Source organism: Balaenoptera borealis, assembly GCF_965194805.1.
Source record: "Balaenoptera borealis genome assembly, chromosome: 17".
Classification (NCBI taxonomy): Eukaryota; Metazoa; Chordata; class Mammalia; order Artiodactyla; family Balaenopteridae; genus Balaenoptera; species Balaenoptera borealis.
Genome location: NC_138876.1, coordinates 63,849,336 through 63,861,567, shown reverse-complemented (window position 1 = coordinate 63,861,567; position 12,232 = coordinate 63,849,336). Strand labels below are relative to the sequence as shown.

At 33.3% G+C, this 12,232-nt stretch overlaps 1 protein-coding gene and 1 long non-coding RNA gene across 8 annotated transcripts in view; both read left to right on the top strand.

Moving 5' to 3' along the window:
* The window catches only part of LOC309614844, a 424,525-nt gene that overhangs the window by 164,476 nt on the left and 247,817 nt on the right, over nucleotides 1-12,232 (top strand). The window lies entirely within an intron of this gene.
* Nucleotides 1-12,232, top strand: part of HNF4G (hepatocyte nuclear factor 4 gamma) — a 138,088-nt gene that overhangs the window by 119,817 nt on the left and 6,039 nt on the right. For 6 of the 7 annotated variants that reach the window (XM_082363520.1, XM_082363517.1, XM_082363515.1 and 3 more), the window contains 5 exons: nucleotides 1,527-1,682; nucleotides 5,534-5,621; nucleotides 7,568-7,720; nucleotides 7,850-8,086; nucleotides 9,045-9,167. In XM_082363520.1, coding sequence (XP_082219646.1) covers nucleotides 1,527-1,682; nucleotides 5,534-5,621; nucleotides 7,568-7,720; nucleotides 7,850-8,086; nucleotides 9,045-9,167 — 757 coding nt within the window. Of the gene's footprint in view, nucleotides 1-1,526; nucleotides 1,683-5,533; nucleotides 5,622-7,567; nucleotides 7,721-7,849; nucleotides 8,087-9,044; nucleotides 9,168-9,397; nucleotides 12,155-12,232 lie in introns of those variants that run through there. The other variant, XM_082363519.1, reaches the window with a different exon arrangement.

The following is a 12,232-nucleotide window of genomic DNA, read 5'->3' as shown; positions in this document are numbered from 1 at the left end:
AATAGAATCAGATGTCTATTTAGGCATAATACTAAAATGATTTAAGTACACTCAAATGTGCTCATTACTATAATAAATTACACCTATGCAAATTGAAGAATTTTACTTTGAAAATATTAGTTGGAATGTTGCCTCAATTTTGACTTTTCTTGGGCAAGTTCCTACTTTTTAAATGGAAAAATGAAATGCATTTCAGTCTAAGAGTGTTAAAAGTTTGTTTGCAAGGTTGATTTAAAATACTTAATGCATAGCACAGTGCCCCGGGGACAGTATCTTGTTTTATTGATTGAATCTGGAAATCAGTTATCACAGCTTTGGGGGTGTTTATTTGAGGCCTATCATTAGAGCTTCCTTCCTTGAAAATGACTTCTAGATTCAAGAACTCACCTTAACATCTGCTTTGGAAACAGGTATTTAAGGGAAGAACCAGAATTTAGAAAACACAGGAGAAACTTTATTATTTGAAATTTCTAGAATGAGGATATCAATTCTAAAGTTAAAACTATAAGTGATTAGTTATATAAATAAAAGTAAATCACTTAAGAATCAAATAAAGAAACCTTTTGAAGAAAGTTTATCTTACCATTGCCCCTATTAGAAATGTTAATGGTGTTTTTCTATTATAAAGCAAACAATGAAATAGCTATTAATCAGGTTCTATAATGAGTCAATGCAACTACTTTCATTTTTGATAACACAAGGGTAAATGATGAAGTTAACGTCACCATTATCATCATCATTACTTGAAGATTACTTGATGGTCCTATAAAGTATTTCGAGAATGGCCTGAAAGGAACTGTGAGGAAATAGAGATACACTGCAGAAAGACACGTACACACACACACACGTTCAAAAATTAAGTTTAGAAGAACTTTTAGAAAGTGACTTTTTTCAGCAGAAAGGCATTTGAACACTACTTATATCTTAGATAGTTCAAAATTATACATCATTTAAAACATTTATCATTACACATTAAGATTTTCAACTTGCTGAGTCAAAGGTTGGTTTCTTAACTTTATTTGGGTGGGCTTCCATTAAATGCAGCTGCATAAATAGTCTGACTTCTCATCTAAATCTTTTCTCCTCAGTTGGTAAACTTTATCCAACGGAAACTTTCCTTCATAAATTACAGCAAATTAAAGATGGGCTTTCTTAGTGGAACTATCATCGTCAATTAAAAATAAAATCATACAACATAGTTCATGTGGATACTCCATAGCTCTTTGTATAGTCATTTTGAATTATGAAGCTCCCTGAAAGTTGTGGTAACTTATTTTACAGTTTTGGCCAGAAAATAAGATAGTACTCCCAGACCATGGTGCTATGCAGTGAATGTTCTCAATTTAACTTGAATTGATACGTATTTGATTTCTCAATTTTAACATGTTTAGTATATTTCAAGATACTGTGACAATGATAGTGCCCACTTCAATGGTGCTTACTTATTGCAGTTGTAGAAAAAAGAGAAATAGTGGTCTTGTGTTATGTTCAGTGATGAATTAATATAATGTTCTTCTTAATGCTAGATCTCAGTCTCAAGCCCTGGTGCAAGCACTGACATAAATATTAAGAAAATTGCCAGTATTGGTGATGTCTGTGAATCCATGAAACAGCAGCTCTTAGTCTTGGTGGAATGGGCTAAATATATTCCTGCCTTTTGTGAGTTACCCCTGGATGATCAGGTATAATTTGAAGAGATTATGAATGCTTTAAAAAAAATGTTTTTTGAACTTTGCTAAGTTTTTCAGTTCTTTTAATTATATTTCTAGTAGTTTTACTATATTTGACAAAGGTTAAATTATCTTATGAGAGAAAGATTGGTTTTCTTGTTCATTCTCCTTGAAATTAAACAGTCTGTTGAGAGACAGACTGTTTAAATTCTATTTTAGGGGTCTTACAAATTTATTGATTGGATGAGGGTTGATCAACCCTATGTTCTTCCCTCCTGAGGTCTAAAAAGCTTAAGTTAAGGAGAAAGACAGGTAGTAAGTAGATAACTGCCATTGTGAGATGAAGTATTGGAAGAATAAATGTCTGGAAGGCAAATGGTACCCCATTGTGTCTTGGTGTTTACTAAAGGTGCATATAAAATTCTTCAGAAATACCAGGCCACTTCTAGACAGAAACCACCCAGGTTGTGTTGGTGTCTTTGTAGGCACTTTTATGCACTTAACATATAAAATTGTGCCTTTCATGTTGTCAATTTTATTCTAGCATTGACGTATAAAAAGTATAAATCTAGTAAAAAAAAAAAAGTCTGTAGAATTGTGTTCTGAAATCTACTGAAAATAGAATTCAGATGTAGTGATCTTTTCCTAATATAGATATTTTCATACTTTGTCATATGTATATTAAGGTATTTTAGTTAATAGCTAAAAGTTCACTTTCCAATATGTTTAAAGAAGTAGCTAAGATACTTGTCTCTACCTTTCACAGTTTATGAACTCTTAATTTTCCCCAGACTTTCTGCAAGGTTATGCACATTGGAGTTTGTCTGATAAATTAACCTGTAAGCAACCTTCAAGTTTATCTGTTTTATATTTATTATTACATTATTTATTGTAAATGTAAACATATTGGAAAGTACTGCCATTTAATCAGTGTTAACAGGTCTATTAACCTTGACTACTTGAGAGGGAGGGGGAAACTGCTAGAGTTACCCATAAAAATGACCAGCAGTAGGGGCACTGATGAGACTTAATCTGACTTTTTCTTTGAACCTGTAGAATTGTAACAGAACTTGGTGGCTAAAATACAACTTGAACATTAGAAAAATTAGCTGATCTCATTTCTCAAGTGACCTTACACTTCAGATTATCAACATACTGTATTCAATTCAGTAAAAAAAAATGTTTATCAATATAATATAATGTTTAAATTACTAGCATCAAATATATAAGTTCTCAAAAATTGAGATATTTGATATTTTGAATTATCTCAAGGAGCTTAACTCACCAGCAGTCTAACATTTTGATGTCTTTAAGTAAATAAAATATTTAGGTTCTTTAAAATGAACCAAGGGAAAATGAATGCTAAACATCTTTGTAAAAAGTTTTTACTTGTATAGTCTCGAAATATTTTTAAAGAGTTCTTACCTGAAATCAATCTCCTTTTTATATTCACTGTTTCTAATAAAGCAATCCACTTTCTTAATAAAAAAAAAAGTAGTTAAGAAGTTTAATGTTCTAATTAGTCTATAAAGATTAGATTATTAGTTTCAGATTCATTTTTAATTCTTCTAAGTAGTATATAATATTCTGTATATAAATAATTTGAAAATTTCAAGTTCCCCCAGGTTAAATAAAGCATGATATATAATATAACCAGTGTCTATTTTTATACCCTCTGACCAATGCTCTTTATCATTGATAAACAAAAACAAAGAAACAATCAAAGGGAAAGGTACATGATTGTTTAAAAATCAAAGAAGGGCAAAATATTTATATAACCAGAAAATAAGTGATCACAGCAAGTTAGCAGTTATATTTCTAGGAGAGCATTTCACCTGGTTACAAAAAGAAAATACTGTGAAATCTGAAATCATTCTTAAAATGTTCTGTAACTCCCTTCCCGGTATGAGTCATGGTTGTGGACATATCGTAAAGATAGCTTGTCTCAGAAGGTTATTTCAGAGTGAATAATGCTAAATTGCTAAAACTTACTTGTCTCACCCCAAGCCATATAAGTAGGGTTATGTTATTTATCAGTTTTATATTTTTATTACCACTCTTTTTTTTTTTTTAAAGTTGCTGACATGTATGAAGACAATGATTTAAAAATTGGGAAATTGAAATCCTGTAACTTGTCAATAATAGTTTTCATTTACTAACTGACACTTTAATATTAACAGTATAACATTAATAGCCATGGATTGGTGAATGTCTATTATGGATAAGGCACTCGGGTTTCAAATGCATTATATATTACATTATTTTATTTAATACTCTCGGGAGCTCTGTGGCATAAGTGTTATAATCTCCACTTAACAGTTTTTAAAACTGAACCATATATCAGTTAAATTCACTCAGTGTATTCATCAAACAAATATTTCTTAGGATTACTGGTTCAGTTTTAGGAACTGTGAGTATCCGGCAGTAAAAATACAGATTACATCACTATTCTCATAAAATTTGCATTCTATTTGGGAGAGGCAAACAATAAAAGTATACAGATAATGAGTAAGATAATTCTAGGTGGGGAAGAGTTCTATAAAATGAAATGGGATGAGTTGTTGGAGAATGACTGGGGGTGGAGTGGTAACAGATCCTTTAAATTGGGGATTAGAGAAGATTTTTCTTGAGACCTGAGTGGCAAGGGACTAAGCATGTCAAGATCTGAGGAGAAAGCATTCTGGGTACAGGAACAGCAAGTTCAAAGGCTCTGAGGCAGGCAGGCGTAATGTGCCTGGAGCAAAGTGAGCAAAGGATGTTGTAAGATGAAACCAGAGACATGGGCAGGGGGGGCAAAGCATTGAGCCATAACCTCACGTGAGGCCACTGTTGAGGTTTCTGGGTTTTATTCTAAGGACAGTAAGAAACCAGTGAAGAGTTTTTAGCAGAGGAGTGATATTAAGTGATTATTATTATTACAAGATACCATCATAGAAGGTCTGGCAAGAAGGACTTAGGGTGGAGGAACCAGAAAGGAAGCAGGAATACCTAGCAGCTCTTTGGAGTGTATTTTGGTGGGCCAGGCGAAGAATGACCAAGGCTTGGACAGGGGCCGTAGCAATGGAGAAGCAGCACTAGAATTTGCTGTACAATTCGAGAGGGATCCAAATAGACCCTTGTTTTTGGTGTGAAAAAGCATTTTGGATGACGGTGCCATTTACTAAGCAGATGAAGATGTTGGAGAAGCATTACTTTGATGTGTTAAATTTGAAATGCTTCCTATTCTTCCTACTGGTGATGTTCAGCAGGCAATGGAGCTCCCTTGAGAGTTTAGTGCAGAGTTAAAGGTTCAATCTAGAAAGTGTCAGAACCCAGATCTCCCATACTCATTTCGCTATATCACCAATCTTTGTTTTGCTTTTGTTTATTCAGTTTATTATGTATAAGAGATCTTGTTTTACATATATTTTCTCCTTTAATCCTCATGACTACACTTTCAGATTTTTATCACTATCTCCATTTGATAGATGGAAACAAATGAGTCCCAAGCATACTGGTCAACTAACCCAAGGTTAAACAGGAGTAAGTGGCCAAGCCAGAATTTGAAATCTGGTTTGTTTGACTCTATGCCCAAACATCATTCACTCCCAAACACTAAACTGTTCTGCTTTTCTTTTTCTTTTTTTTTTTGCTGCCATTGTATTGACTTGTTAGTTTTAGAAATTTTGAAAAGTAAAACTCTGTTGACATGCTAAAAATAGAAAAATGGAAGCCTTAATCATGGCAAGAATCTATGAATATTGTAGTTGTTAAAACAAAAAAAAAAGTCCCAGTCTTAAAGAATACTAAGTTAATCAGGCTTATATAATCTTTTAATCATTATATTTTATAATTAATTGTTAAACTTGGAATTTTTCATTAAGGTGGCACTGTTGAGAGCTCACGCAGGGGAACATTTACTGCTTGGAGCTACAAAGAGATCCATGGTGTATAAAGATATTTTGCTTTTGGGTAAGTTTTTTTTTTTTAATTTGAGAAAAAATTATGCATGCTACATACTTACGTGGGGCCTATTCTGTATGTAGCAGGCATTCGTAGCACTGCCAAATGGTTCTGTCACTTCACAAATTGGACTTAGTTGGTCAGGTCCTCACTCAAGCCCTGTTTTTCCTTGCCGTTAATTCAGGGAAGTTCAGAGTGGATGTTCAGGGTGCATTAAGATTTAAAAATAAAAGATGTTGCTCAATAAACATAATATTGAGGTATGTTTAAATCATATCAGGACAAAGAGTTAGTGATTTGTGTCACCATCTTATGGAGTCCCAGTGTTGTTTCATACACTCTCAGTGTCTACCTAATAATTATAGTATATATTATTTTATACTCTTCTAAAGAACATGTTTATCTCCTATGATCTCATTGCCCATGATATGCTACAGAACCCCAAGTTAAAAAAATTTTTTTGTGACGATACAATGTCTGAAAAATTCTGAGAGTTAAAAGAGACAAAGGAAAAGCTTGTGTCTTCATTAAGGAAGTACGCTGATCCCCTACTTAACTTATAAAGTTAGGTTTCCTGTTGGGATATTTGAGATCCCTCTAATGTTTATAAGCTCTACCTCCCTCTGGCTGTGTGAAATGATGATTAAATTGTCTTATTCCATTTCTGTGATAGATATTTTGTTCCAAATATAAATAAATTGAACATAATATCACAATAGCTAATGTTTACTGAGGACTTACTATGTACGATGCATTGCTTTAAGTGCTTTACATGTTTATATATACACTCTCTCATTTAATCTTCACAATAACCCTGAGGGATATGTACTATTATTTTCAGCCTGTTTCGTAGGTGAAGAAATGAAGGCCAACAAAGCAAGTAAGGGATAGAGCCAGGATTCTAAACCACATGATATGACTGCTTTTAAATTCTGTTAAACTTTCTCTTGCATCTTTAGTTCCCCTACAATACTGTTCTCATTATAAATCTGAATACAATATACATAGAAATCTAAACAATTATACTACGTAGTTCTAAATTGTTTTACCCTAAATACTTAGGTACTTTAACTTTTCATAAGAAGGGCAGGGCTACATTTTTTGAATAATTTTGCGCATGTTATTATTTATACTGAAGATTGTCTTTGCCTGCAGTGAAAGAAGTCAGAATATTCTGTTTTTTATAAAACCAGAAAATAAAAATTTAGCAGCTATTTTAGGGGCTAAAATAAGCTTCCAATTTTCTAATGTTTTAGAAGCTATAATAGTATCATATTATAGCCCGAGACTTTCTAAGGTAGAATGCCTTTAGGGGTTAGGTGGTCCAGTTCTCTGTCCAATTTCTGAACTCCTTTGCATACAGCCCCGTAAAGTGATCATCCCGTCTCTACTTAAACAAGTCCAGGAAGAGAGAATTTACTATTTAATGAGGCAACTCATGAGACTATCCATGCTAATTTTCAAAAATCAGCCTCGTCTACTTAGGCTTATTCAAATTGTGTCTCAGTAGTTGTTACATGTAAATACACCTAGACCACTAAAGGAATGCCATTTTTAGTTCACCGTAAGCAAGAGAGATTCTTTAGGTTTTGTAATATGCTCATTAATGAGTAAAACACTAATAGATAACTGAGATAGTGGAAAGCTAATCATTGTATCTTGTTTCTCCCTTGTCAATAATTAGCTTGTTATTAGTCTGTACTTTAGTATTATCACAAGTGACCGAGGCTGTTAAAATGCATGTGATCATATTATCAATGTTATTGATCCTGTAAGTGTTCTAAAGTTTTTCTAACATAACTAACAATGCTCTTGAAAGAGGAAGTACTATTCCTGTTTCTTCAAGGGAAGACCATTTAAAATATTGGTTTGTAAAAAAATGAAACAAAATCTGACAATTTTGTGTGTGTGAGGGGGGTGATTATTTTATCTTTTTATTTTATTTTTTTACCTAGGAAACAATTACATTATTCACCGCAACAGCTGTGAAGTTGAGATTAGCCGTGTGGCCAACCGGGTTCTAGACGAGCTGGTCCGACCATTTCAAGAAATTCAGATCGATGACAATGAATATGCTTGTTTGAAGGCAATTGTATTTTTTGATCCAGGTTTGTTTCCAAAGTTCCATTCAAAAATAATTGCAGTGAAAATTAAACTACTTTTTAAATACTAGAATATTTTCTGTTACACTCTAGTAAGGTTAAGTATTTAGATTGCCCTTTTTATTCCTTGCTTAGACGCAAAAGGGCTAAGTGATCCAGTAAAGATTAAGAACATGCGGTTCCAAGTGCAGCTGAGTTTGGAGGACTACATCAACGACCGGCAGTACGACTCCCGGGGCAGGTTTGGGGAGCTGCTCTTGCTCCTGCCCACGCTGCAGAGCGTCACTTGGCAAATGATTGAGCAAATACAATTCGTTAAACTTTTTGGGATGGTTAAAATCGACAACTTACTTCAGGAGATGCTACTGGGTGGTGAGTATATTTCGGAATTTCTATTTTATTTATTAACATCGTACTACAGTACTTTAGAGCAACTTGACCTGTTTACCTTTTGTCCATGATGTAATGAACTCAGTATTTTACATTTAGAAAGTCTGCAAAACCCATTGGATGGGAACAGAAATACTTGAACATATTCAAACCTCCCCTCCATGGGTACTCACCTACACCATCTTTACTCTACCCTGTCCCTCTTTCCTCAATTTTCAGATCCTCCCAAATATGGTAAATAGAACTGTATCTCCTATTGTTAGTACTTCTTGGAGTATATTATATTTTTCTATGCCTTGACTCCTCTAAAAGCTCAAGGATATCGGAATTGCAACATAACCAAAAATATATATATATAATAAATACTTTAAAAATAAACATTGTGCTTCTGAAGTAATTAACTGACACAACACAATGAAAAGGGAAAAACGAGATTTCATTGCTGCAGTAGATGTCAGGAATAACTTAAGAAATCATTTATTTTGTATTCTGATCTAGATTAAATTTCCTTATAAGATCACTTTATTTTAGTTTAGTTTAATTTTAGTTTTCTAGTGCTTAATGTGTTTCTAATGATATCTTTCTGAAATAAAAGTTGTTTATGCTAGTAGGGTGATCCCAAATACTGTAAACTTAAGGTAAGTGATTCTTGGAATTGCCTTAACAACAGGCAGCAAACCTAATGATTACAGGAAACTGCACAGAAGGTCCATTATTAATATACAACATAATATGATACAACATTAATCTAACCAATGCACAGTGAAAGCTGACATTGTCTTTAACATGGCAGTGGCTCTATTAATTTATTTTTGAATTCCCAAAAAGCACTTTGCAAAAATAGCAATATTCAAGCTGTCAATCAAAACAATTGTTCCAAGGTAAACTTGCTGTTCCTGATTAAATATCACTAATGCAAGCATCTTTTTATCTTCTGTAGGTGCTTCCAGTGAGGCTAACCATCTCCATCATCCAATGCACCCACATTTATCTCAAGATCCATTAACTGGACAAACTATACTTTTGGGTCCAATGTCAACACTGGTTCATACAGACCAGATCTGTAAGTATCTGGGCTACTTTTGAAACATAATATTTCTTAAACTTAATTACCTGAGAAAAGGTGGAATTTGGGGAAAGAATCTATTTGTGCCCAGAAATTATAAAAATTGGATATAATTTCTTCTCCAAGATTTAATTGTGGGAGATTGTGAAGCAAGTCACTTATTCTTCTTAGGTATGACTTTTCTCCCTAAAATGGAGATGTGAGTACTAAATCTTTCTTCTTCATAGGTTTAGGAGCACAAAAGAACATGCAGGATGTCCTAGCTTTGCCTGGTAGTACAGGACCATAAAAATGACTCTACGAGGTGGAACCATGCCAAGGAATCTTAATAATCAACAGGAAAATTATGATTTCTTGTGACCTTTAAATATATTTGTCAAAACATCAAGAACTCTTTTAGCTATAGGTTATAAATGTCTAGGGAAACTAAAAAAAATAGTAGTTTTAATGCTTAGTGCACCATAATTTAAAATATTAATAACACTGAGAATTAATGTGTTTTATTTTTTTGTAAAAAAATATGAAGGGTAGTTTGAACACTGCTTGCCATGTTCTCTTCTAATGACTTACAAGAGGAAGTGAGCATCTTTGATGGATTTTACTCTTTTGGAAGTTTGGGTCAGTTTCCAACATTTTATCCTTTGCATTTTTAATGTCCTAAAATATCTCTGAGAATCCATTTGATGTGAAGTTTTTTGCCAGTTTCACTTCCTCTGGGACCTCTTCAACCTTTTCAGTGCAACTGGTTCCTCATTTCTGTTGACAAGCTTTCCTTCACTAAGTTCTTGGCTGAATTTTTAGGGACTCAAACAATGGTAGTGTCAACATTTCCACGGTCAGCTCTTTCTTCTATAGCTCCATTTATGTTCGATTTGAATTTCACTTCCAACATTATCACTTTTTGTTTCTTTACTGCACGTTCTCCCCTTTTGGCCAATTCTCTTTCAGTTGTCCATTTTTGCAAATTGTCATGTGGATTTGTCACTGAGAGGGAGACGGGGAGGCAACACAACTACACAGTTTGTTGTCAGTGTATGAACTGAAGGAAATATGTTCATTGAATAATCATGGAGAGACTGAAGGATGTGATGTGATTGGTCACTGATCAAAATGCAAATCTATTATTTTAGGTAATTATTTGTAGACTGAAGAGTTAGCAGTGAAGTTTGTGAGTTTATGCAATACTCACAGTTAATTAGAGTTAGCATGCTAACTGAAATTTGAACCATGTTTTCGAAAGACTGGTGCTATTTAACTAAGCTGTGATAACTGACATTCGTATATATCATAATTGTGCAAAGCGTGGGCTGCTTAGGCTTCCTTTAGTTCTTTGGAACTAAAATGACAATATAAATACTAGGGGTTGCTAGTAGATAGTTAATCTGATATTATTGCAGATTTAACACAAATTTTATTTTTATATGTCACATTGGAGATTAAAAAAATCTCTATTTGACAAAAATATCTAGAATTAATTGCTTCTGAATTCATACTAATTAATTCCAGATTTACTTTTGATCTATTGCCTCTGAACACTAAACCAGCTACCTCACTGAGATGCCTTCAGTTACTGTGATATTATTATTATGGGTACCAGCATTGCCTACTGAATTTACAATTGCCCTTAATAACTAGCTACAATGTTGTTTTACCCAAATGTTCAGTGCAATGCGACAACAATTAAGTGAGTACCATCTGACTGCTACCTAGTGGTAGGGAGAGTAGAAGCCACAGAAATGCATGCTATCACTGCTGTGCTTTAGATACACACACTGGTAGATCTATGTGTAAATAGTGTCTGAAACACAAAGTTCTTTGAGTATATGACAGAGGCAGAAATGAAATGTTAGAAAAAAATACAAATGATGTATACTATAGCACATTTAATCTGTGGGTCCCAATGTAGTTGAAAGACATTAATTTGGGAAAGTTCTCTTTTGTTTTTTCCTTGAAGTACAGTTGATTTACGATGGTATATTGGTTTCAGGTGTACAACATAGTGATTCAATATTTTTATAGATTATATTCCATTTAAAGTTATTGGTTATATTCCCTGTGTTGTACATCACATCCTTGTATCTTATTTTATACCTAGTAGTTTGTGCGTCTCAATCCCCTTCTTGTGTCTTCCCCTTCCCTCTCCCCAACTTCTCACAGGTAACCACTAGTTTGTTCTCTGTATCTATGAGTCTGTTTCTGCTTTGTTATATTTATTCATTTGTTTTATTGTTTAGTTTCCACATATAAGTGAAAACATACAGTATTTGTCTTTCTCTGTTTGACTTATTTCACTATGCATAATACCCTACAGGTCCATCCAAGTTGTTGCAAGTGCCAAAATTTCATTCTTTTTTATGGCTGAGTAATATTCATATATATATAAATGATATATATATATATAATATAATATTCAATATATATAAATATATCTATTTTTTTTTTCACATCTTCCTTGTCCATTCATCTGTTAATGGACACTTAGGTGGCTTCCATATCTTGGCTATTGTAAATAAAGCTGTTATGAACATTGAGGTGCATGTATGTTTTCAAATTAGTGCTTCTGTTTTCTTCAGATATATACCCAGGAGTGGAATTGCTGGATACTATGGAAGTTCTAGTTTTAATTTTTTGAGGAACCTCCATACTGGGACCATTCTTGCAAAGCAGATGTTACCACTTTCATTTAATTAATAGTCTAGAGCAGAGAGAGGCAAGCCCAATACCATACCAAAGAGTCTATGAAGTTGTGTCTCTTAGAGATCAGTTATTCATAAACTTGGAAAATAAAACACATTAACAACACATTGAACATTGTAGGTATCAACTGACAAGAAAGTTTAACAATTCTGCTGGTGGTTAAATCCTTTACTTTTTAAATGCTAGTTTTGTAGTATTTTAAAAGTATGTTTGCTGACCCTAATCTTTTTAGAAGCACATCATCACACTTTTTATTTTTATTTTCCCTCTCTCAACATAATATATAAGAAATTCATTTGTAAAGGAAAACTTTGCTTTGCTTGTGCTCATTTGGAACAGTTTATATTTTACACAAAGCAAAACAT